The sequence below is a fragment of the Hydra viridissima genome, unplaced genomic scaffold, assembly GCF_058129835.1.
Source record: "Hydra viridissima isolate aposymbiotic clone 2 unplaced genomic scaffold, HvirCarnegie_v1 scaffold_11, whole genome shotgun sequence".
Classification (NCBI taxonomy): Eukaryota; Metazoa; Cnidaria; class Hydrozoa; order Anthoathecata; family Hydridae; genus Hydra; species Hydra viridissima.
In genome coordinates this window covers 3,141,437-3,167,117 of record NW_028324310.1, presented here as the reverse complement: position 1 = coordinate 3,167,117, position 25,681 = coordinate 3,141,437, and the positions used below count along the sequence as shown (strand labels likewise).

Below are 25,681 nucleotides of genomic sequence, written 5' to 3'. Positions count from 1 at the left end.
CCTTTTAAAGTTATAATGAATTATTAAAGTTTAATCTTATTCATGAATTTGGAATAATAATGCAGAACATTAATACTTTTAATTGATTACAACTATGAATCTAAACATAAAAATTGCTACTAGAACACAATGATATGATTAATTGATTTAGACCTTTATGCAAAATAAAAAAAAAATGTTTGAGATTCAAGTAATTACTAGTTTATGAAATGAGTAACAAAGCAAAGTTATAGAAAACATTAATGTTCCTTTTATTTGTATATAACTAATCAATTGGAAACAATGTTACAGATATTAAATCAAAATGTTTCTATATTATATTCAAATTCACTAAAACATATTTAGACTTGGAAATGCAAGATAAAATTTACAAAAGAAAAATTATAATAAAATAAAAACTGTATAAATTGTAAAAATATGTATTTCCATTATAAAAGAAAATGTTGGTAACTGATGTTCCAATAAGTCCAACAGAGTTGTATTCATGCATTTACATACATATTTATTAAAAAGAGTTCTACTTTTTCATCAACATTGATGCTTTATCAAACTTTGGTATGTTCCTTCAATGCTGTTCCACTACTTGGAAAAGGCACTACTTTTGATTTTCATCCTGTGTTAGACTTTAATTAAAGTTAGTAACTAGTTTAACTGACCTTTCCTCTAAATCGTTGACAACTTTTAGGTCCTTTAATATCCCAGATATGTAGTTAAATTCATAATTTTCTGACCATTCATAGGGGTATAGTGAAAGCCACTTAGTATTGACTTTCAAAAGATCATAACGAAGCCTGGAATTTTTTCCAATTAGAGAGCTCACTTTCACGTTTTGATTCATATTGTTTGAGCTTCAAAGCTGCTTCTGCATCATGTCTTGTTTAAGCTATCAAAGCTGCTTCTGCTACTCCTGGGCAGGGTTGGCAAAAACTCGGGTTTTTGAGCAAAAACCCTACTCAACTGGGTTTTTGCTGGGTTTTTGGGTTTTTGGTTTTTTGGGTTTTTTGGTTTTTGCTAAAACCAAATCTCTAGCTTGATACAAATCTGTAGTGACAAAGTTGGATTAACTTATAGTTATCTAAAAGCTATTTTCCTTTTTACAGGTATGTTGACTTATACAACAGCTAAGTTAGTAATGAGATTACATTTTTTTCTAATACATTAAGATAATTTTGAATATAGATATTGTTTTAGAATTTTAATTAAATATAAAGTATAAGTAGATTACATATCCTTCAACATGCCAAAGTATCATTCAGGAGGAAGAAATAAGGCTAATGAGTGGAATGAAGTGACCATATTAGGTGATCAACCAAATAGAGTAATATGTAATTATTGAAAAGAAAGCATAACTAAAAAAATAGAGAGAGTTAAGAGCCATTTAGACAAATGCAGAAGAATAAAAAAAGGAAGTGCAAATGATTCCATAGAAGTATTTAGCAAAATATCAGTCTTAGAGTCAAGGCCATCTACATCTGCAGCTTAAAATATGTCTAACCAGTCAGAAGATGAAGAACAAGTTTGTTGCAGTGTTATTAGTGATGATTCTTATTCTTCAATTTTTCATTCAAATCCATTGAAGGTGCAACGACAAACATCCATTTCTAAATTTGTTGCTACAACAACAAGTAATCAGAAGGACGAACTGGATTTGCAAGTCGCAAGGTTTTTCTTTTCAGCAAATATACCATTCAACGTAGTAGAAAATCTTGAATTTATCAAACTGATTAAAAAACTAAGACCTGGATACGAGCCACCAAATAGAAAGCAGATATCTTCAGAACTCTTAGTAAAGGTAAATAAAGAAGTAATCAGTTCAATGAAAAGTGATCTTGTTGATGATTGTACTATTACCCTAATTCAAGATGGTTGGAGTACAGTCCGTAATGATCCTATAATTGCTCATAGTATCCATAATGGAAGTAAACCCTATCTCATTTCTGCAGTTGATGCTGGAAGCCATTCAAAAACAGCAGATTATTGCACTCTGGCTGCTAAGGATGCAATCAAAGTTGCAAAAGAAACCTTCAATAAAGATGTAAGTGTGAGCTAACTTTTGTATTTAAAGTGTGTGTGTATATATATATATATATATATATATATATATATATATATATATATATATATATATATATATATATATATATATATATAACTACTAGGATATGCGGATTCTGAGCCATTGATACTTTTCCTATACTTAATGAATTGTAGATGTGGTTGTGTAAATTGTAATTAGTGTGGGGTATAGATATTTCCATTTTTGTATAAAAGTGTAATTTCTGTGCGAAAGTGTTTAATCGTAAGCTATTCCAAAGAGTTAAAAACAAGGTTTTAGTTTGTAGTGTCCTAGAGCTAGTGTGTGAATTCCGTCTTGTAAGATGTACAGATGAAAAAAAAATTTTTTTAATTTTGAGTTAAATAAATTTCTTATGTAATTAAAAAATGGATGCAATAAATAAAGTTGACCTTACTAATATGCTTAGTGGTAAAGAAGTGAAATGTTGTACTGAGAAATCTAGTAGATATATTAAATTCGAAAAAAACGTTCGAAAGCTTCCAAAGTGTGCTAAAATATCGTTTATAGAAATGATTCAAATAATACCATTCGAAGAATTTTTGGGAATATTAAAATCTGCTACTGATATATATAATCATATTGAAATGAAAAAAACAACAAATAAAAGGTTATCGAATGCTTTCTCAGCAAAAAGAATTTATCGCAATTATAGTGGAAATATTATTAGTAATATGAAAGCAAATTTAGATACGAGTAAAATTAATAAAGAATGATTTTACATATCAGTAATAAATATATAAAATAGTCATTTACAAGATTAAATTTAAAAAGGGAATGCTTGAGAAGGGTGAGTTTGGACCGAGTAATAATCCAGATCCAATAGATTGATAACCTTTTCCATTTTTAACAAAGAGTCCTTCACCAATAGTAGGTTTTACCCAAGGTCTTAAAAAGATTCCTGATCCTGCAGCAGTCATTTTCATTCCATTTCCATTCTTTTTCAAGTAAACGATTCCTCTTCCTGCAATTTTATCAACCATAGCAGAGCCAGCAGAAGAACCTACACCTGCTAACAATCCTGTGGCTAGAGCAGGAACTACTCTTGTTGCAAGAGTGCTGCCTAACATACCTAATAACGGTAAAAGAGCTCCGATAAATCCGCCTTCAATGGTTGAGTTGTATGATAATTGTTTTCTGCTCAGTTTGAGTGTGACTCCAGTTCCGTTAGTGTATGCTTTTGTGATTCTATTGAGTTGAGATTTTGTCACTGCTAGAACATGTTCACCTTCTAGATCTGAATGAGATAGTCTTATATTGACATCAGTTTTTTCTTGGATCGCTTTTTTTATTTTGTCAGATTGACTTTGTGAAATGTTTATTTTTACTTTTTGGTAGCTCATTTTTAAATAAAAGAAAAAAATTATCGCTGAACTGCGCTGCTCGTAAAAAGGTCTTGGAGCACAGAGGTTATTCTTTCTCTAACGTGAAATCTAAGGATAATGTCTTCACCTCTAAAGTCGATCAAGTTACCGTTTTGATCTACAATTCTTGTTTCCATTCTTGAAATTCTACCCACCATGATAGGCAAGTATATCAAGTGGAAAGGCTTTTCGCTAATTTTGTAGCCTGGAGGAGAGTCAGGATGAAAAGAGTAAATGTCAGATGATCTTTTTCCGTTATCATAAGATGATCCGATAACATCGTTTGTGATTCTGATGATGCTTATATCGTCTATTCTCGAAAGTGATTCAGATTCGTAATAGTCAAAATAACTTGTTACTTTATTAGGATCTGTCGGATCTTCTTTTTTCTCTATATAGGTATATTCTGCTTTATTAAATCCAAGAACAGTAGCTAAACTGTTATTCACGTTGAAATCCACCCAATATTTTGTTGTAGATCCAGGTTTTCCAAATTTAAGTGTAGATCTTAAAGTGGTTAGGTTTGCACCGATAACAACACCATCCGCTCTATACAAGTTTCCAACTTGTTTTTCCATTTCATTCTGAAGATAATTATTAATCTCGCTAATTTCATACGCTCCTTCTTCGATGAAAATGGTGTAGCTGTTTGAACCAGCGTTGGGGCTGTATCTGAAAACATTATTTGTCGAATTGATGTTGGTGTAACTGTGAACAGTGTCAAAGCCAACAAGAGCTATTTTATACTTTTTATTCGGTTCGAATTCGATGGGGTTGTCAAACTCAGTTTGGATGACGCTGTTTCTTACGGTTGGAGTTTCTTTTTTTGCTTTTGCAAGGAGATAAAATCCGCTCATCTTTTTATATAGAGTTGGGAAAAAAAAAATTGTCAAATCCGCTTCGATATTTTCCACAATCCTTTTTTGAGGATAAGTCAATGACGGCAAATCCGTGAGGTTGAGACCAGCAATACTTGCAAAACTTTTTAAACTCTTCTATTTTCATATCGCTTGAAACATGATCTTGGTAAATGTGGTTAATGTTTTTCAAGTCTTGAGGAAACAAGCAAATGAAATTGGCGTTTTCTCGGATGGTTTGTCTAGGTAGCATAAAATAGTTTTGAGCGAGGTAAAAGCAGTCGACGTTAGAGTGCCTTCCTCGGATATAGTATTTTTCACACTTGTTTTGTTTGGTCAATTGCAAATCATCAAAGATCATTAAATTGTTTTTGGATGAATCAAGATATTCTGGTTCTGGCACATCGTCTGCTGTTTCAAAAAATTGACATTCCATATCCTCTGTGTTATTCCATTTTTTTGAAATTTCGTCAATAACACATTCAGGACTCACGTTTAATTGTTCAATTTTGCTTTGAATGTTAAACAAATCAAGAATATCTTCTTTCGGTAATTTCTTCTCAAATGAGTTTTTTAATATTTTATATTCTGGCTGAAAAAGAGATTTTCCAAAGACTTGCAAGCAGTTATAGTCTAGCCAACCAGGTCTTAAAAGTAAATTGAGCAGCAGCGTCGTTTTACCACAACCTGATTTTCCAATAATGATTCCACGTATACTTCTAGGTAAAAGTTTGTTGTTTTTCCTTTTGCTTTTATTTACATTCCATGACAAATCAATCACTTCCATTTTTTTATTATGTTGAATATAAAAAAAATGTATTGCGTTAAATGTAAAAGAATAACAGAAACGAACAACTTGCATCATGCTATAAGCAAAAGCAATAGAAATATGCTTAAAGGAACTTGCGTCATCTGCGGAACGACTATATGCAAGTTTGTTTCTGCGCATGCGCTTAGCGGAGGAGACTTGGTGGAATCGATCAACAAGCTCTCTAACAAAATAAAACTTCCATGGGCAAAGTTTCCAGGAGAAATGCACGTTCCAGGTATGAACTTTGCAGGACCTGGTACCAATTTAGATAAAAGACTCACTTCCACAGACATGTATCAAGATTGGAGCAAACCGGTGGATAGAGTAGACAATGCTGCATATCACCATAATTTAGCTTACAAGTATTTTAACGACAAGCAAAACAGAAATTTAGCAGATCGAATGATGCTTAAAGAAATGAACTCTATACAAAATCCCACTCAGAGAGAAATAAACGAGCGAAAAATCATCGAACCCATCATCAAAGCCAAAGCCAAATTCGGATTAGGTGTTAAAAAAATCAAAGATCTAAAGGATCTTAAAAAAAACCACCAGAGAACCTGAAATGGACTGATCAACTTGCAAACGAGCTTCATAAACCAGTAATACATCATTTCAGAAGAAGAAAAGTGTTTGTGAATGAGATTGATGAAATATGGGCTGTAGATTTGGTTGACATGCAGTCGTTTTCAAAATTCAACAACGGAATTAAATACTTGCTCATGGTTATTGATGTGTTTTCAAAGTATGGATGGATTGTTCCGTTAAAGAGTAAAACTGGAGTTGATGTAGCTAGCGCTCTAAGCAAAATATTTGAGGAGAGAAAGTGCGTCAAAATGTGGGTGGATAAAGGAAAAGAGTTTTACAACAAGCATGTACAAGCTCTAGGTGTGCAATTATACTCCACTGAAAATGAAGAAAAAAGTTCCGTTGTTGAACGATGGAATAGAACAATGAAAGAGAAAATGTTTAAATAATTTTCAGCTAACAACACCAATAAATACATTAACGTTTTAGACAAAATGGTTGATAACAACAACCACACCAAACACTCTTCTATCAAAATGACACCAGTTGAAGCTAGCGATGAAAAGAATAAAGGTAGGGTATGGTGGAATCTGTATGGAAAGGATCAAACATTACCAGCAAAACCAAAATTTTCCATAGGTGATCAAGTGAGGATCGTGAAAAAGAAGTCTCATTTTGAAAAAGGGTATACGCCGAGATGGACTGAAGAGGTTTTTACTATATCAAAAATTCAGTACACAGACCCGCCTACGTATAAAATATCAGACCATCACAGCGAAGAAATACAAGGTACATTTTATGAACAAGAAATGCAAAAGGTCGATCAAGACATATTTAGAATTGAAAAAGTCATTCGCAAGCAAAAGAACAGATTTTTAGTCAAATGGTTAGGATATCCAGATTCATTCAACTCGTGGGTGAATAATGAAGAATTGATACGTTTGCAAAAATAGACGCGTCGTTTTGTATGGCAAGAAAAAAAAATTTGATTTTGAGTTAAATAAAAATCTTGTATATAGAAAAAAAATGAATGAGATAATGAATAAGATGATTAAAAAAATAAATGTGCTTGAAGATGATATGTATGAATGTATGAAACATATTGACTTGAATAAGTTCATGTCTAGGTATCAATTGATGTTGAATGAATTACGTTGTAGTATGTATGAAGCAGTGAATTTAGATAATATGTATGATATCCTTGAAAAGATGTATTATCTTCATACTGAATTGGTTGATGATGAGTCTGAATTGGAACAGAAATTTTATTTTGATATGGAAAATATGGAATTGAAGACATACATAATTAACTTGCATAGATACTGTGCTATAACTAATAAAATGATTTATATGATGAGAATTTTACTAAATCCTTGTCAAAGGGTTAGGATAATAAAGAAGTGATCTTTAAAATTCTTCGAATTTCCACAGATCTAAAAAATTTTGATTTTGAGTTAAATAAAATCTTGCATATAGAAAAGAAATGAATTTTATTACAATTGAAAGTTTTGATGAGAGTAAATTATCAGTTGGAGAAATTTACGCGGCGACCAAACCAGTCATATATCAAAAAGTGCCAGTAAAATATTCTTATCCAACTGGAGATGGTCCTCTTGTATTACGAACACCTATATTATTTTCGTATGGTGTATGCGAGAATAAAGATCCAGCAACACAAAAATTGACTGGATATTCCATGCCCTTCGTTTGCTTTGATGCTAAAAAGGGAAAGACAGAAGAAGAAGAAAAGTTTAATAGTACAATGGAAAAGATTACTTTTTTTATTAGAGGTGAAGTGGATAAATTGTCAGCCAAACTTAAAAAGGGAGGAAGAAAAAAGCAAATTAATTCAAACGAATTGAGTATTTTAAAATATAAACCTGATCATCCTGAAGTATCTCCTGTGTTTTATGCAAAGACGTTTATAGATAAAAATGAGAAAGACGAAATACTTATTACTTCTGTATTTCATAGAAAGAAAACAGATCTTGATATAAAAAATGGAGTCAAAGGGGAGCGTAGTAATAAAAATTTGGTCAGATCTTCTGGACATGATTTTATCAATCAAAGATGTTATGCCATTGGAGGACTTAGAATTGAGGGGGTGTATATTGGCCCTTCGATTGTGTCTATTCAAGTTAAACTGGTTGAAGCCGCCATCGTAAAAAATGCAACTTTTTCTAATAGCATTATGATGTGTGAAGACTTGAATTTAGAGGTGAAAGAATCGGATAATGAAATAGAACAGGATGATGAAATGTAAAAACCCATGGTATTCTTCGAATTTTTTAAAATTTTATGAATTTTAAAAAATGATCAACGTTGAAGGAATTGTACTACCGAACAAACCTCTGACCAACTTTCAATTAATAGATGCTGTGAAAAAGCTTGAAATTAAAAACTTTAGAGGTGTGTTTGTGAGGGATGAATTGCCAAAAAAGACAAGAAAAAAAGAATGTGGTATTGTCAACACGGGAGATTCTAGCACAGATGGATTTCATTGGGTGTGTTGGTATAAAGATGGGGATAAAAAATACAGCTTTGACTCTTATGCTCAGCCTCCTCTTGTTGAGCTCATTGATTATTTAAAAAGCCCAGTCTTTTACAACAGCGAGAGAGTACAGTTTGGTAATACGTCTTATTGCGGTCACTTGTGTCTTTACGTCTTGAAAAAATTACAGGAAGGGGATGACTTTCAAAGCATTATTAACACCTTGTGGTAAACAGGAAGAAAAATTAAATTAGCTTAAAAAAAATCACGGTAGAAATAAAAAAGATGGAAGATTTAGTAAAAACTATACCTCAAGACTTTGATCAGTGGGATTCAGATCGAGTGGTTACTTTTACGCTCAATTTAATATCATTTTCAAAGGTTGTCAATTAAGCGCTGGTCAACAAATTGGTTACGCTAGACAATTAGGTCGTTGGTGTCGAATGCATCCCAATGTAAAAGCTCACAACAGCCTAAATGTTGTCATGTACTGCAATGATAAATGTCAATGTTCTTTTTAATTCTTTTGAAGAATTGAAAGTCATCTCACTCATCAAGACTACTATGGCTTTCAAAGCGTTGTTAACACACTTTGGTGAAAAAAAAGTCGTGTCTATATAAAATGATTGACAAATTTGGAAGAACTGAATTGGGAAGGTATTTTTATGATCCTTCTTCATCAACAACCATAACAGGTGATCTCTATGTCAGAACGGATGGAAACAGCACCATCACTGCAGATTTAGATTACAACTCTCATAAAATCATCAATATGGGTGAACCGACTAACGCACACGATGCTGCTACGAAAAATTACGTCGATACGCATGCTTCGGGTGGTACTGGCACTGTAGTGGGAACTACAGATTTGGATTTAAATTTCCACAAGGCGATTAACTTGAATGAACCGACCAATCTTCACGACGCTGCCACAAAAAATTACGTAGACGTCAGCTCGAGCCTGTGTGTTAAAACCGACGGATCCAGCACAATCACGGGAATCATCGACATGAACTCTCACAAACTGATTAATGTGAGCGATCCTACCAATTTAAAAGACGCTGCAACAAAAGGGTATGTAGACACCAAAGTCTCTTACAATAATATTTCTTACGTAGACATTAACATGACAGCTCATAAACTGATTAATTTAGCTGAACCTACATCAGCCTCAGATTCAGCTACGAAAAATTACGTCGATACGCATGCTTCGGGTGGGACGACTGTGGGAACTACAGATTTGGATTTGAACTCGCACAAATTAATTAACGTGCTTGATCCAACCAACGCACAAGATGGAGCGACAAAAAATTATGTCGACTTGCTGTTGCAAAAATCGAGTTTGACAAGTGTCGTTCCAAGCTCTAGCTTTACCAGTTTGGGATTCAAGTCTCAGACGGTTGCGGCGCTAACCACTTCTCCTGTGTTTGCGTTTTCTGGAAAATCTGGTGTGCTGAGAAGATTGTGGCTGGCTTTATACAGCTCCTCTGGAACCAATATTCCTGGCCAAGTTTTCATTCGAATCTTTACTGACGGAGAGATCAATGTGGGGAATTATGTAGAAACCACAGAAGGAGTCGGCGTAGACGCAACTGGTCTCGCCACTGATTTGCTTTTTTCTCCTTTGGGAGGAGCTTTTTACGCCAATTCTGTGCAAGGTTGCAACATGTATAACACCACTTCATTGGGAGGATATTTGACGTTGGACATGCCTTTCAGAAACGACATCTCCATTCAACTGGTAAACAGAAATAACACCGCCATCACGTATTGGATTCAACCGTTCATTTCCACACTTGCTTCTATTCCTGCTAGCATCCCTCTTTTCAAGCTGTATTGCAGAACGTTTCGATATTTGAACACCACTTATGGTAGTGAATACGTTTTGATGAACACCAACGGGAAAGGAAATGGTTTGTCGTTGAAATACATCAGAGTGCACATCATCGGCGCTTCTGGAAACTGGTGGGAATCTAGAGTTAGAATGTACGACGGAAATTTACCTCCAGGTAACGGCACTGTACTCACTCCTTGGACACCTTACAACACCAACAATTACACCTACTTTCCAGGATATGACGGTGACAGTACATGTATTTTTTCCTCCTCTGGATTGGAAGATTTTTACTTGTCCTCATGGAATGGAGCAAATGTAGCATCGTTTAACAACAAATCGACTGGACTGTTGTATCAATCCACATCCTCCATCGGTTCCACCACCACCATCACCTTTTACAGAAATTTCGGAGAAGCAGATTCTATGCCTACTGTCGCAGCTGGTAGAAGACTCGTTGTCACGCTCAACTCTGGTGATGCTCAAGTCGGTCAATCCGGAAGCTTTTACCTTCTTCTCGGACAAGTCTATTATCACGCTTAAAAATTTCACAAGTGAAATTCCATGGATCCAAAGGATCTAATGTACAGATGAAAAAAATTTTTGAAAATGACTTAAATAAATTTCTATTGATATATAAACTGAAGATGAGACAGAGTGAAATAATAGAACAAATGAATGCAATAAAAGAACTAATGAGTTCAATGGGGCAAAACATACCGTGGAAAGATCTGTATAGTATTGAAAGAGATCTGGATAGACTTGAAAGAGATATGTTAGATTTACAAGATGAATTAACTGACGATATGCTTGAAATGTTTGAAGATTTAAGAGAAGATTATAGATATAGTTTAAGGCTTAATCGTTATGAAAGCGAAGATGATGAAAGCGAAGATGATGAAAGCGAAGATGATGAAAGCGAAGATGATGAAAGCGAAGATGATGAAAGCGAAGATGATGAAAGCGAAGATGATGAAAGCGAAGATGAAACGTATGAGAGTATAAGGTATTTGTGGAATGGATATGAAAGCGAAGATGAAAGCGTGGAATACATTGATGAGGAGGAGGAGAAAAGAAATAAATTAAAGATTGAAGCATTGCGTAAAGGTTTTCATAAGGATAAATATAGAGTGTGTGCTTCTGCTGCTTAAACAGATTTTTAATTCTTTTTGAAGAATTGAAAATTCAAGATGGAATGATGTATTAAAAAAATTTTTTTTTTTGTAATAATAAAAATGGAAACTAATGTATATAAAAAAATTTTTCATTATGATCGAAAGACGTGTAATAAATCATTTCTTTTTTTCGACATGTATTTAAAGCATCCTCCCTCAAAAGTAGGAGCTAGATATGAAATATTTGCTCAAAAAAACATAACACTAAATAAACTGAGCCATCAGAAAATAATTTTTATGTTTGGAATAAAACTTAAAAGCGGATTAGCTTTAGTGAATTTGAGGGAAAGCATAAAATCAAAACTGGATTATTTCAACCACAGCATCATACTATCAGAGTCGGTGGATAATGTGATCATGGAAATTCACAATAACAGCAAGTCAGATGTCATTATTAAAAAAGGGGAAAGTTTATGCTTTGTCAATTTCATCAATGAGTAAAAAAAAATATTTTTTTTTCGCTTAATAAAAAAAATGGAATACAATTACGATGCTAAATCTAAAATTTATCCAGTTCTTCCAACAGCTCCTGCAGATGAAGGACACAATTACCGTCTTCAGAAAATAAGCGAGATTCAGAAAGAGATGGACAACGAGAGGAAAAAGAGAGTACATTTGAGCAAAAAATACCATCGCGCTTTCAGAATCATTACTTTTGTAGACACTACGTTGCAAGCAGGTGGTGTTGCACTTGGAGTTGTTGGAATTGGAACTTTGAGCACCATCGCTGCTGCCCCTGTTGCGATTGCGTGTGAAGGTGTGGCTATTGGAATGGGGTTTTTATCCATTGTAGGAGGACAAGTCAACACAAAACTATCATTAAAAGCGGAGAAGCATGAAAAGATTAAAGTGTTGGCAGAGTCGAACTTGAACACCATCAACAGTCACATTTCAAAGGCTTTAGTAGACAACGTTGTGAGCGATTCAGAGTATGAATTGATTTTAGACGAGCTTCAAAAGTTTAAGAGCTTGATGAAAGAAATAAGAACTAAAACAAAAACCAACATTGACGAGATAACTAAAGAGTCGTTGATCCAAAAAGGAAGAGAAGATGCGATAAAAGCGTTCAACAATATGTTTAAGAAATCGTAGATTTCCACGGATTCGCTTGCGAATCTAAGAAAAACTAATTTAAAAAACTAATTTAAAAAAACACAGATAAGTCTGCGTTTAAGTTTTTTTCTTGTGTTTTAAAAAATGTCCTTTTTTAAAATACTAGACCCTAACAAGAGAGATGAAATTGTGAGAGAATTTGTTGAAAGAAGAAAAAGAATATATCAAGATAGTTTGAATGAAAATATTTATGATGCTAATCTTCAGACTGATTTGAGCAAGCTTTACAAGCCTCTGATTGAAAGCAATGAAAAGATGCAAAACGAACTAAAGAGCATCGCATACAGAGAGGCTGAAAACACTCCACTGGCTTTGACTTACCCAGAAAGCGAGCCGTCGTCAATTAAAAGAATGAATTTAGGAGGTGTTGCGAGTTACTACATGGCTAAATATGCATCGAAAAAAGAATTATGCGATAGAGTTTTTGGAATTCATGCAGAAGGTGGAAAATTGCATATCGGTAAAGAAGAAGTAACCATCGATGAAAACGACGTCATTATTGGTGGAGAAAAGTATAATGGAACAATAGGACTTTGGGAGCTGATCTCAAGATCCAAGCCTGATAAAACCAAGTACACTGATGACGACCTTAAAAATTATGAAAAAATACTGGTCGAAACGCATGCAATGGAATCTGATGTAAATCCAAACAGACCAAAAGCTTCGAGAGCTGAAAAATACGTCACGATTATAAAGCCTATTTGGGAAAAATTCATGATGAATAAAAAGGGTAATAAAGGTCATGGCGTCATTATTCTTCCGAGCGATCCAAATGCTCTTGTGGAAAAGCTCAACTTGAGTATCGCTGCATGGCATGCTGGAAATAAAGAGTCGAGAAATGTGGCTGTTTCCATTTGCGATGAGCTGTTGAGACAGAATAGGATTAATAAAGACGAGTACAAGGCTATGATCGCGTATATCTATATGAAATAAAAAAAAATCTATGGAAATAAAAATGATCGTTTATAGAAATAGATATGTTAAGAAGCATATTATGGGTGGAAGTGGGATAATTGACACGCTTAAGAATTTCTTGAGAAGAGCAGCAGCTTCAAGCGCTTCAAGAGCAGCATCTACTTTGGCTAATAAAATTGCAAAAACTGAACTGGGAAGAGAAGCAATCATGGCTACTAAATCTGCAGGAAAAGAGCTAGCTTCTACAGCCATTTCCACTGCTAGAGATGTAGCTATTGATAAAAGCAAAAAGACCATTGAGAAATTGTATGCCAAGACTGGAACTTCAAAGCCACATGAAGCTGCAAAGAATGATCTCAGCCTTAAAAGCAAAGAAATTATTTCAAGCATTGTTAACAGAGCAGCACCAGTTATAGATGAATATTCCATGTTTGGATCAGGATTGTCGAAGAACAAAGCGATTAGAATACAAGACCTGGTAAAAAAGGGAAATGGGCTTTTGATTGCATGAGTATTTCACTTGTGAAATCTAAAATTTTTTTTTCTTTGACATATAAAAAATGGCAAATTCCGATGTTTTAAATTTTACAGAAGAGATTATTGTTGATGAAGAAATTGAGAGATTTGAGTTTCATGAATACGAACCAGTGAATAAGAATCTAAACGTTGATGGAGAAATAAGAATCAATATTGAGCAGCAAGATTTGTTCACGCTTCCATCTGAGGCTTACCTTTTGGTTGAAGGAAGACTTTTAAAAGCAGATGGAACTTCCTATGCTGATGCAGATGTCGTTACTTTGGTTAACAACGGTATCATGCACATGTTCAGTCAGATTTCTTATCAGTTGTCGAATCAAGAGGTGGAAACCATTTACGATCCTGGACACGCTACCACCATGATTGGATACCTAAAATATCCAGTAGAGTTCCAAATTTCAGAGGGTATGAACCAGCTGTGGCAAAGAGACGTAACAGCTTTAGCAGATCTTGTCAACAACACTGGATATAAACAAAGACAAAATTACATCATTCCACAGCCTGAAGAAAAAGGAACGTTTTCGTTCTGCATTCCTTTAAAGCACATTTTTGGATTTTGCGACGATTACGATAAAGTGCTCTATGGATTTAAGCATACACTTGCTCTTGTGAGAAAGAGCGATAGTGATGCTATTTTTAGAACAGCTGCAACAGCTGCAGGAAAAGTGGATTTGACTAAATTGTCTTTGTTTATGCCTCATGTCACACCCTCTGTTGTAACTAGTAACAATCTTTACAAAATTATTGAATCAAAAGTAGATGTTCCATTTTCGTTCAGATCTAGACAATGTGATACCATCGCTGTTCTTGTATCAAACAACTTTAGTTGGAGGTTAAGCGCAAGATCTGCTAGTGAAAGACCTAGGTATGTCATTGTTGGATTCCAAACCAATAAATCTGGAAATCAAGAATTAAATCCTTCAGTCTTTGATCACTGCGACTTGAAAAACATGTATGTCACCTTAAACAGTGAAAGGTATCCTGCTGTTGATTACAATTTAGACTTTAATAACAACAAATACTCAAGAGCTTATAGAGACGCATCTAAGTTTGACAATAGACTTTATGGGACAAACGAAATTATAGCTCAACCCAATTTGTCTGCCTTAAATTATAGATACATTTGTCCTCTTTTTGTTTTTGATGTAAGCAAGCAGGCTGAGAGGTTAAAAACTTCATTGATAGATGTGCAAATAAAAGCTACATTCAATGCAAACGTTCCTGCAAACACTCAAGCCTTTGCTGTCCTCATTTCTGATAAATTGCTTAGGCTTAAATCAGATGGAAGCAGAATGAATATTGTTTATTAGGTGCCCTTCAAAATAATATTTTTTTTAATAAAAAAATGAGATATACGAAAAAGGATTTGAAAAAATTACTGAAAGAAAACGGAATTTCTAAAACTTCAAACAATAAAATGTCGCTCATGATGCTTGCGGTTGAAAACAACTTGATTGATAAAAACGAATGGATTAAAGACGTGAAGGAAGAGCGACCTGTGGGTAGGCCAAAAAATGATCTTAAAAATGGATTAAATCTGTTAAAAGAAGAATAAAATGATACAGTTTTTTCCGTTTTTTCTAGAATGCAGTATAAAAGAGACTGACGCAAATAAAAAAAGACATCTTGAGCTTCTTGCTTTTGGAAAAACAGGTGTGTTTCGCGAATCTGTTTACGTCACTGAAAACGGAAATTTTAATATTCCAAAAGAGTACAGTGAGGAAGAGAGAGACAAGCTTTACCGACTTGTATGGAGTGGCGAGACGGAATATTCACGAATGGAAAAGAAAATCAAAGAACATCTCAGTACTTGGAAAGGCTTGTCTAAAGAAGAAAAGCTAAGAATGATTGACAAGTATGCGCTTGTTTTGGATTGCGATTTCGAGGAGAAAAAAAAGATTTCTGGAAATCTAAAAAGCGCAATTTTAAATCATTCACTCGCTTCCAAAGACATTGTGTATGAAAACTTTAGAATACTTTGTATCCATGAAAATTCTTCAGATGTTAGAAATGAAAAAAATCGAATTTGATTTAAATAAAATCTTGATATAATAAAAGATGTCTTACACAAGAAAGTTTTTGAAAAATTTGTTAAAAGAAAATGGTGTTTCCAAAACGTCTGACAATAAAATGTTGCTCATGATGCTTGCGGTTGAAAACAACTTGATTGATAAAGATGCATTTTTGGAAAACTCGAAAGAGGTGAGACCTGTTGGAAGACCTAGAAAAAATGAGAAAAAAGAAAAGAAGCCTCTTGATCCTAAATATGCGAGACTTTGTTTAATTAGAAATAATCCTTTAGGTTTAAGAATAACTCATGTTGATACTGGTGAGGTGGTGAAACACAAGTCTGTTTATGAATCGAAGAAAAAGACAGGGCATGGCTGGCAGTACTTTACGAGACGAAATGGAAAAGTAGTAGATGGATACAAATATGAGATTTTTTAGCGTGAGAATTTTTTAAATTCTTATATATTGAATTTAAAAATTGAAGAATGATATAAATAAAAATCTTGCGTTATTAAAATGGAAAACAAAACGGTGAAAGAATTAAAAGAAATTGCTAAAGGGCAAAAAATAAAAGGGTATTCTAAAATGAGAAAGGATGCACTTTTAATGGCTTTACAGCCTTCTGTTCCCCCTTGAGTTGTCTCTGCTCCTGCTGCTCCTCGTAGACGAACGACTGAGGCAAGACCGTTGCCTGTTAATGAAAGACCTACCGTGGTGAGGCTTGTTAAACAAGCTGTAAAAGTTTCTATGAAGCCTACAAAAGTTTCAATAAAGCCGACAAAAGTAAGGTTTGTTGTTAGTCCTGAAAGACCTGTGCCTGCCCCAAGACCTGTGCCTGCCCCAAGAACAAGGTCTAGCGAGTTGATTTCATTCAAACCTTCTACTCTCTTGCAAAATCAGGTAACAAGAGATGAACCCTCTATTCTTAACACACCGGTTATCGATTCAACACCTGTCATTACACCTAGACCGGTTCCAACACCAAGACCTGGTTTATTTTCAAGTCTGACAACAGTTACAAAAAGTGTGGCGTCTTATGTTAAAACTAAGTTTAATAATATTAAAGAATGGGTAGAACCCTACGTTCCTGAAGTAGTCAAGAAGAAGGTAAGCGAATCAGTGGAACAAATCGATAAAAAAATAAAGTCTATCAATTCACTTGTATTAAGAACAGTGTATAAACAAACCATGCCAAAACCAATTATAGTACAACCTGTGTCAAAACCAATTATAGTAAAGTTTAAAATGACTGAACATTCGGCAGAGCATACTGTGAGACAATTTTCTTACACACCTTCTTCTCGATACCGAGACATTGCATCCTTTTTTAATTTGGTAAGAGAGTCTGCCATTCAAACCATGGAAGGAGAAAGAAACACAAAGGTTAGAATTATTTTAACGTGTGAAATGAAATCTGTAAGCATCATCACTGGTGAAGAAGTGACTAGGGGAGCAACCTTTTCATCAAGATCAGAGATTATTCTAGCAGCTACAGATGTAAGAACGCTCATGGGTGAAATGGAAGAAAAAGTCTTGGAAAGTAGTGTCAAATACAATGCTTTAGGATCTAATTGTATCATGTCTAAGATTTTAAGAATGGACATTAACTTTACTGATTACGAACCTATCAGCGGTTCTTCCTACATGGAGCTGTCTAAAGAGCTGAAAGACAAAAAGGCAATCATCAACATGGAAAACGACGACAACCAATGCTTTAAATGGTCAGTCATTCGAGCTTTGAATCTGAAAAATATGCATAACGGAAGAATTGATGAAAACTTGGTTCTAAAATCAGAAGAGTTGAATTGGGAAGGAGTAACATTTCCTGTGGATTATCATAAAATCAACACGTTTGAAGTGAATAACCCAACTATCAGCATTAACGTCTTTGGGTATGAAAATAAAAAACTTTACCCTTTGCAAGTATCTAAATTTACAGATCGAAAGCACTGTGTTGATTTGTTGTTTATTTCAAACGAAGACACTAACCATTACTGTCTTATTAAAAGTTTGAGTCGATTGTTGTCTACACAAACATCAAAAGGTAAAAGAAAACAACATTATTGCAGAAATTGCTTGCAAGGTTATGACCAGGAAGAAAAGCTCTACAATCATCAACCTTATTGTTATGACAACGCGTCAGTAAGAATTGAACTTCCTAAAAAAGGAACAACCGTTCAGTTTAAAAACTATAACAAGTCTATGAGGGTTCCATACGTTGTATATGCCGACTTTGAAAGTTTCACCAAATCTATAAACACTTGCACACCGAATTTGAAAGAGTCATACACCAAACAATACCAAAAGCATGTTCCAAGCTCCTTCTGCTATTATATCAAATGCTTTAACGACAAGCTTTACAAAGGTGAACCAGTCATGTACACAGCAGAAAGCGATGACGATGATGTAGCTCAAAAATTTGTAACCAGCCTTGAAGCTGATCTTATAAAGATTTTCGACAAGATTGATTTAATAAAAAAGAAAGTCATGACTGATGAGGATGAAAAGAATTTTGAGGTTGCAACTCTATGTCATATTTGCAATAAAGATCTTAACGGTGATAAAGTCTTAGACCATTGTCATTTGACCGGAAAGTATCGAGGAGCTGCTCATAACAAATGCAACTTGGATTATAAAATTTCAAAATTCATTCCCATTATTTTCCATAATTTGTCCGGCTACGACAGCCATTTGTTCATCAAGAGATTAGGTGGAGAAAAAGGAAAGATCACTTGTATACCTAACAATGAAGAAAAATATATCAGCTTCTCTAAACAAATCAAAGTGAGAAAATTTATTAATAAGAAAGGTAAACTAAAGGAAGTATGGAAAGAATTGAGGTTTATTGATAGCAGCAGATTCATGGCTGGTAGATTAGACAGTTTGGCTAAAAATCTGACTGATGATCAATGCAAAAACGTTGCTCAATGTTACTCAGGAGAAAAGTTTGAATTATTGCGAAAAAAAGGTGTTTACCCTTATGACTGGATGAACTCGATTGAAAAGTTTTCCGAAACGCAATTACCTCCTATTGAAGCATTCCATTCCAAACTGAATGATGAGGAAATAAGCTCCGAAGACTATACACATGCTCAAAACGTTTGGAAGGTATTTGAATGTGAAACGTTTAAAGATTACCACGAGCTGTACAACGTGTCCGACGTCTTGATACTTGCTGATATCTTTGAAAATTTCAGAGACGTGTGTTGTGCCTATTATAGACTTGATCCTGCTTGGTATTACACCTCACCCGGTTTGGCTTGGGATGCAATGTTAAAACTAACTGGAATTCATTTAGAGCTTCTAACCGATATTGATATGCTTCTCATGGTTCAAAGAGGGATACGCGGTGGAATTTGCATGATCTCCAAACGACATGCAACTGCTAACAACAAATACATGGGAGACTCGTACGATCCTTCACAACCTTCAAAATTCATTCAATACTTGGATGCTAATAACCTTTATGGTTGGGCTATGTGCAAACCTCTTCCTGTTAGAGGATTTAGATGGATGACTGAGGATGAACTCTCCAATTGGAAATCCATACCTTGTATTCTCGAAGTCGATTTAACCTATCCTGAAAGTCTACACGATTTACACAATGACTATCCTTTAGCTCCTGAAAGAATGACTATTGGAAAAGTCGACAAGCTTGTTCCCAATTTAAACAATAAAGAAAAATACGTTATTCACCATGAAAGCCTAAAACGTTATGAACGAATGGGATTAATCATCACAAAAATTCATCGTGGTATCACCTTTGAAGAAGAACCTTTCATGAAATCATACATTGATCTCAACACTGGATTAAGAGCAAAAGCTAAAAACGAATTTGAAAAGGAATTTTTTAAGCTCATGAATAACTCCATGTTTGGAAAAACAATGGAGAATATTCTAAAGCATGTTGATATTAGGCTTATCACCACTAGAAAAGATGTTCTAAAATTCTCAGGAAAACCTAATTATGAGCGAAATACCATTTTTGATGAAAACCTCATCGCGATTCACATGAAGAGAACACATGTCTTTTACAACAAGCCTGTTTACTTGGGACTGTGTGTTCTAGACATAAGTAAAACTCTAATGTTTGAACACCACTATGACTACATCAAGCCTAAATACGGAGATCGCGCAAAATTACTCATGACTGACACTGACTCACTCATCTATGAAATCGAAACGGATGATTTTTATCAAGACATTGCTGATGACGTACTTGAAAAATTTGACACGAGCGACTTTCCTAAAGATCATCCCGCCATTAAAAACGTTGGATTTAAGGTAGGTAAAAATAAAAAGATTATTGGCATGTTCAAGGACGAGGCTGCTGGTAAACAAATTGAAGAGTTTGTTGGACTTCGACCGAAACTCTACTCCTACAAAACCTATGAAAAAGAAGAGAAAAAATGCAAAGGGGTTAAAAATAAAGTCGTTGAAAAACACATCACTCATCAAGACTATTACAACTGCTTAATGAACAAGACAGAAAAGCTCGCAACCATGAATGTTATCCGATCTCATCTTCACAATGTCTACACCGAAGAAATCAACAAAGTAGCACTCAGCGCTAACGACGACAAAAGGCACATCTTACAAGACGGAATTCACACACTAGCTCTAGGACACTACAAACTAAAACCTTGTTTTTAACTCTTTGGAATAGCTTACGATTAAACACTTTCGCACAGAAATTACACTTTTATACAAAAATGGAAATATCTATACCCCACACTAATTACAATTTACACAACCACATCTACAATTCATTAAGTATAGGAAAAGTATCAATGGCTCAGAATCCGCATATCCTAGTAGTTATATACATATATATATATATATATATATATATATATATATATATATATATATATATATATATATATATATATATATATATATATATATATATATATATATATATAATTACAACCACTTATTTACAATAAAAATTTGAAAAATGCATATTATATAGAATATTTTCATAATAATTTTGCATAAGTCTATTTAAAGTTTGAATTAAGTAAAGTTAACTAATGAGAAGAAAACTAATTAAAATAAATATATTTATACTTTCATTTTTAGGTATTTGCAGTAAGCACTGACAATGAAAATAAAATGTCTAAAATGAGAGAGCTTTTGCAAGCTGAAATCCCTAAGCTGATAACATATGGTTGCTCTGCTCATTTTCTAAACTTAGTTGAAAAGGATGTCTCTTCGAAGTCCATAATAAAGAATATTGTAGAAATTCATAAATATTTTCGTAATCATCACCAACCACATGTATGCACCAAATTTTAGATTGTTATTGACTTACTGATCATATTTTGTGATGCAATGTTATGAAATAAAACAGCGTTAATGATATAGGCCTAAGTAATAAATATGGCAAATGAGATCCTAGCTAATGTACACAAAGATTATTTTTTAACATTTCTTTGTTGAATTTCGTTAAACAATTATTCTATAGGAGTGGTTAATTGAAAAAGGTGGACAAATACCACAGCTACCCAATGATACTCGCTGGAACTCCCAATTAGATTGTGTAAAGACATACATATCTAATCATTCCCTGTATGTTGCCATTAGAGGTGAGCATATGGAGTCAATTGATCCTTAATCGGAAGATTTATTGACAATCTGTCAATACAAAGAGAAGCAATTAATTTACAAGCACAGCTAAAAATTATTGGTGCTGCATTAGATAAGGTTTATAATTTAGTTTACTTAGTTATTTGCTAGATGTATTAAATTTGAATATAGTAAATATATTAAAACTACATATTTCTGGAACCATTAACTTTATTTACATAATTATAAACTAAATTATTGTGTTTGCTGTAGTTGCAGGCAGACGATACAACATTGTCTGAAGCAGTTGAGATTTGGCAAAGCCTCATACATGATAAAAAATTGGCTCTGTACAAAGATGATTTTTTAAAAAAGTTTAAGAAAGCAATCATTCCATGTCATTTTCTGGCTAATTTAACAGATCCAAAATATGAAGGTAACATACTATAAAAATGTAAAATAATTAAAAAATTGAATGTGATCAAATTTAAACAAATAATAGAGTTCCCAGAAAATAAAATTTCCATTTAAGTTTACTAATCTTATACCCTTACTTTTATAATGTAATATTATACTTATATGATGATATATTCAATATTTACATACGAAGAACATTGAATAGAAGTCAAGAAGAAGAAGCTGAGAAATGGTTGAATGAAATCTATCCTGAATTTATGCCTGGCTACTATGCATTTAAACTAAAAGATGCTAATTGTTTTCCGACATTTATTTAATGACAGTGTAAAAAGCACAACATCAGCAACAAATTGGTGGAAAATTATAGAAATGAGGGAGTCTAAGTCTTCAAAATTACCTGCAAAATTTTCAAGGTTTTTACGGCACTTGCACACTTGCCCAGCTAGTTCTGGATCCATTGAAAGATTTTTCTCATCCTTTGGCATGATTTGGAGCAAAATTAGAAATCGTTTAGGAATAGAGAAAGCTGAAATGCTTGTACGAATTTACAGACACTTAAGATCAAGATGCACAATTGCTGATGACGAAATTGTTTGATGACTTTGTTTTAAATTTTTAAGTTTAAATATTGCTGTTCCAAGGGGAAAAAAAAGTTTCATTTATGAAATATGTAATACTCAACTCCTTATTTTATTATCATTAGGACAATTTTTGAGCAGCATCTAACCTATAGTGTTAAATGGAAACTAATTTATGATCGAAAAAGTTATAAATGAAAAACTTGAGACCAAAAACCCAGTAAGTTGGGTTTTTGGTGGGTTTTTGCTCTTAGGTTTTTGGGTGGGTTTTTGGGTGGGTTTTTGGGTTTGGGTTTTTGGGTACCAACCCTGCTTCTGAGTCAATTTTTTTAAACATTTGCATGTTCTTCCAAAACTGTAGGTCGTTGATAGGAGCATCTATGGCGTTTGAAGATGTCAACCAAATTTTTACATAGAATAAAATAATTTCAAGATATCCCCATTAGTAGGAATAATTGTTTGGCTCAGAGCATCAATAGAATTTCCTATCAACCAAATATTTTGTGACTGTTGTCTTCTTTTCGATATTGTTGATTCAGCCATGTCTAAAGCAATCACCAATCATATACTAGCAATATAGTTAAGGTATATATATGTTTTATTCATTTATATCAAAATATTTATATTATACATATAAATTGTATTCATATTAGGTAGTTGTTTAAACTATATTAAGATAAAACTAAACCCATCCAAAGAAAACAAACGTAAAACTAAACCCATTTTTGGATTCAACAACGTAAAAGTATTTGCTAACAAAAGGCTGCCAACTATAATTTAAAAGGATACATCAAAAACCTGAACAATGTAATAAAACACCCACACTTAACAACAGTCAACTTGTCAATGGAGTGTAGCACGAGGGAATTGAGTTAAGATGTCAGTTCATGTTATAACACGATTTTGCCACATACAACCCTGTTAATTATTATACAATTCACTAACAATATAATATATATATTCAACTTACCATTAATTCTCTTGATATATATGTTTGTTTAGTGTTTACCGACTTAATGTACGGTATAAAAAATTACATTAAATATAGGCTTTTATATGGTAAAAAAACCATAAAAATACATAAGTTCTATTAATTCTAGCGCACGGTGGAAACCTTAAACGTTAATTCAGGCTTAAAAAAATTTAACAATATGTTTATATAAACAATAGAAATGGGAAAATTGCCAGGGAGCAGAAAAAATCGAAAAAAAAATTTTCTCCATTGAATTACGGAACGCCCTAGTGAATATTTATCTGAAAAAAAAAGTCGAAAATTAGCAATACTTCGTAAGATATCTCAAAAACAGTACTTTTCTTCATAACTAAAATATTTCCCAAATTCTGAACAGATTTTGGAATGCACTTTTTTTTTTTGCAAAAGTTAGCGCTTTTACGTGCAAGTAATTAACCGTAACATTTAACAATAGTATTTTAACGACATCTTGTTTATCTTAACGTTTGTTAATAAAAAAAGAAATGTCAAAGTTTAAAAAAATGAAGATCGCGAAAGAAATTTTATTACAATCACTACAATACAAAACTGCAATGAACAATGTTTCGGTCTTTGAATTACTGCCATTTCAAAATACAACTGCGTAAAGGATAAAACTCCATTGCTGTACGATAAAAAAGCACAACAAGCTTCCTATTTGATTAATGGGGAAGCATTCGCTAAGGCTGCAACCGACATGATACTAATAACTGAGATTTCTTCTGGTTAACTGACAGAAACAGGCAGTGACTGTGAAGGTTTTTTAACTGATTACAAAAAAATAATGGAAGACAGGATCTAATAAATAGATAATGCACACTCTGCACCAACACAATGTTATACCCTTACATTAAAATAAAAGTAATTTTGAATTTTAAAAATCTTTTTACCTAAACGCTAGTATAAATTATTTACTTTTTTAAATCGAATACCATTTTTTAGGATTTGATACGTACGTTCGGAATTAGGAACACGTGTTACTAATTCCGAACGAAAACTTTACTTTTTAAATTTAAAAATTAACAATATTTTTACAATAAATATACTTGTTGCTTAATATGGTTCGATTCAGTTTAGGTTCCAGTTTATTTATTTAAAAAAATTAATATTAAATTCAAAAAGCATACGAAGTTATTCAACTTTAAGTACGATTTTGTTCGGAATTAGGGAAATCTACGGTAGCGGTCACGAGTTTTTTTCTACAAATTAAAAACGCTCACCTGTTGTAATTATTGGTGTTTAAAGGAGTGGGGGTGGAGGGTGGGCTGGGTGGAACGTAATACATAATATAAAAAAGTGCATATATTAAAAAACGTTGGAAAAAAAGAAATATACAAAATATAATAGAAGTAACTGATGGAAAATAACTTTAAAAGTTATTATGATGCTATAGCTATGGAGGATTTGAATTGGGAGCTGGTAAATGTAGCCAGGGTAATGGTTTTGATGAAGAAATAGTAGAAAAGTTTAATCAAAGTTTCTCAGCGTTGTAATATATAAGGAAAAGCGGGTTCTGGCGCATTGACCCATTCCCATACTTAAGGATGCATAAAAAAATGGCGAACACTTCATATCATGACAAAACCAATACAGTCGTCTTTAAAAATCAAGAAGAAGTATAAAAATAATCATGTTATTTATATACCAGTTCTTCAAGATGTTAATTCCTTGTTTTGTAGTGACCGATGGCAAGGGTGTGAATTCCGTCATCTAAGATAATTCTTTTGTCGTCGTTAGCGCTGAGTGCAACCTTGTTAATTTCTTCGGTGTAAACGTCGTGAAGATGAGATCTGAAAACGTTCATGGTGGCGAGCTTTTCTTGTTTACCCTGCAAGCAGTCATAGTAGTCTTGATGAGTAATCTTATTTTTGACAACGTTCTTTTTGACCCCTTTGCATTTTTTCTGCTCTTTATCTTCATCTTCTTTTTCTTCAGGGATGTAATAAGAGTAGAGCTTAGGTCGAAGCCCGACAAACTGTGTGATTTGTTTACCACCGGTCTCATCCTTGAACTTGCCGATAATCTTTTTATTTAAGCCTACTTTGAATCCAACGTTTTGAATAGCAGGATGGTCTTTTGGAAAGTCGCTCGTGTCAAATTTGGGTTCAACATCATCAGCAGTGTCTTCGTAAAAATCTTCCGTTTCGATTTCATAAATGAGCGAGTCGGTATCGGTCATGAGCAACTTGGCTTTATCACCGTATTTAGGTTTGATGTAGTCGTAATGGAACTCAAACATGAGAGTCTTGCTGATGTCGAGGATGCTCATTCCTAAGTAAACTGGTTTATCGTAAGTGACTTGTGTTTTCTTCATGTGAATGGCAGTGAGGTTTTCATCAAAAATGTTGTACCGATCATAACGAGGATTTTTGGATAATTTTAAGACTTCTTTTCTTGTGGTAACCAGTTTAATAT

General features: G+C 33.6%; 2 protein-coding genes and 1 pseudogene across 2 annotated transcripts in view; 2 read left to right on the top strand and 1 right to left on the bottom strand.

The window, feature by feature from the left end:
• Positions 1-25,681, top strand: part of LOC145191148 (UDP-glucose:glycoprotein glucosyltransferase 1-like) — a 421,900-nt gene that overhangs the window by 209,019 nt on the left and 187,200 nt on the right. The window lies entirely within an intron of this gene.
• On the top strand, positions 1,238-22,294 carry LOC149881727 (uncharacterized; annotated as a pseudogene).
• Positions 24,927-25,535, bottom strand: LOC149881726 (uncharacterized). The gene has a single exon (XM_090067065.1). The coding sequence runs from the start codon at positions 25,533-25,535 to the stop codon at positions 24,927-24,929; it is 609 nt and encodes a 202-aa protein (XP_089923191.1).